A 2,053-nucleotide genomic window follows, 5' to 3' on the forward strand; every position below is an offset into this window, starting at 1 on the left:
ACCGCTCGATCCCGACTCTGAAGCTTCTGATCCACTAGCGTCTTCGCTCGATTCGGAGGTAGATGAACCTGTCTGCTTGTTTGGTATCTTCGTACCCTCAAGAGACGAGCTGTCACTGCTACCAGAAGCATCTTCCTCTAGTTGGGTGTTCTCGGTTTTGCTTTGAGGCGTCGGAGTGTCACCGGAGGTGGTGTTAGATTTCGGTGCCAACGCACAAGTGTCGCCTTTTCCAAACTTATTTTTCCACCACGTCTTCTTGTGTCCAAACAAACTGGTGCTACAGTCTGATGAACCTCCGGTTGGTGGTCGGTGCAGGGCGGTATTGCTGGTAGTGCTTGGAGATGGCTGCTCCTCTGTTAATCCTGAGGAAGAAGCGACGGAGGTGTTTTTCTTGGCACCGCTCTAGCTGATGACTTTCCGTTACCTTCGGATAGAAAATTACGTCTGCATTACCGTAACCCACGGCCTCCTGCTACATGTACACACGGCCATGACAAACTATCAAATCGCGAGAAGTATAGTGGTGGCATACCACCTTAATTAATAGCGAAATTCTGCCACTCTTCGCGCGTGTGCAGGCCGCACAGAAGTAGCTGGTCTTAAAACTGCGAATCCTAGGACCTGCAAACGCCGGGCACACATTGCAGAGCCACTGACGGTTCTTTGTCTTTGCCTTGTTCTTCTCTTCGAGCTTCTGAAGGGTGTGGCGCGCGCGCGGAAGCGGTTGAGTGACGAGCTCTTCCAGGTCGTTGCGGCCGGAAAAATCGTCACCTGTCTGCCCGAGAAGATCAGCGTGTAGGCGACGCATGAAGACTGCGTGCGTTGACACAGGTTTCTGAAGCTTACGCATTGCCAACTTGTGGACAATGAATGCGTTCACCATGGCGATGTCAACGAGACCGATGAACAGCGACTTGTAATATTTCCGCATCCTAATCGAGCACTGAATTGAGTAGCGCTGTAGGCGGAGCTGGTAGTGGACATCAACTCTGCCCATGGCCGCATGATAGTATTTCACAAGCTCAAGGCATAGCACCCTGGAGACTGCACCACCCGGTTCACGTCGACTCACATGCGTTAGCTACGTCGAACACCCCGTCGCGAGAAAATGGACCGGCTTGTTGTCCATCCAGTTCAGAGCAATGAACTCTGGATGGCGGCACCACTGCGCAATTCGAAACGTGCCTCGAAGCATACTCTGCGGTCGCCGCGTCTACTTGAACTCCAGCTCCTTGCACCACCCCTTGCGATCACTACGAATAGCTCCCATGTGCATGTGCCCATGGCCAGCAGCTTGTGCGACAACGGGATAGAAGAATAGTAGTTGTCGGTGAATATCAACCGTTGTGCAGATTGTCCTTGAAGGACATGCTGGAGGTTTACCACGACAGTGTCTGAGCTACTGCAGTTTCGTCCTTGTCGGCTTTGCCACAATAGATGTCGATTCTACACAGCAACAAACAAGATAGTCAGTATACTCCTGTTCACATCGCGGATCATCCCGAACATATTCCGGATCGGACTATATCGTGCGGCTGAATACTGTTCTTGCGTCGCAACTTGACCCGGTACTCCTCCACAGACAAAACAGTTGTGGAAGGGGTCGTCAACCGCTTCTCGAGAGCACGTCGGCGCATGCCTTGAGCGACTTCGTCAACACTATCGAGGCGATACTTGTTCGTTTCAGCAGCAATCCGACGCCACAGTTCTTTGGGGAGGAAGAAGTAGAATATAGACAACGGGTTTTCGGCATAAGCTAAAGCAGCTTTAGTTGGACCGCTTGGTCCGTCGTAGAGCGGAGCAGCATCCACTTGAACTTGCCCACCGTGCCGCTCGTCAAAGTAGTACCATTTCTCCTCTTAAAGGCGGTCCAGATCAACAGCATCAAGCTCGAACGTGACAGGTTCTTCATCCACTTTGTCCGCTGTAACCTCTGTGTCATGTTTCACGCTGTCAGTGTATGATTCCTCCAGATCAGCGTTGTTGTCTTCATCGTGAAGAATTAACTCTTCATCCTCTTCAAGGTGCCAACCAACCAATCTGCCTCGCCCAT

The 2,053-nt window shown here is 51.6% G+C and overlaps 1 protein-coding gene across 1 annotated transcript; it reads right to left on the reverse strand.

The window, feature by feature from the left end:
* Positions 1-1,441: 1,441 nt before the first annotated feature.
* Positions 1,442-1,803, reverse strand: PPTG_25035 (hypothetical protein; the record flags this gene model as incomplete). Its single annotated transcript, XM_008919222.1, has 1 exon — positions 1,442-1,803. A coding segment is annotated over one exon (307 nt), but the record flags the coding sequence as incomplete, so codon positions are not given.
* Between the last annotated feature and the right edge of the window lie 250 nt (positions 1,804-2,053).

The sequence above is a fragment of the Phytophthora parasitica genome, assembly GCF_000247585.1.
Source record: "Phytophthora parasitica INRA-310 unplaced genomic scaffold supercont2.587, whole genome shotgun sequence".
Taxonomy (NCBI): Eukaryota; Oomycota; class Peronosporomycetes; order Peronosporales; family Peronosporaceae; genus Phytophthora; species Phytophthora nicotianae.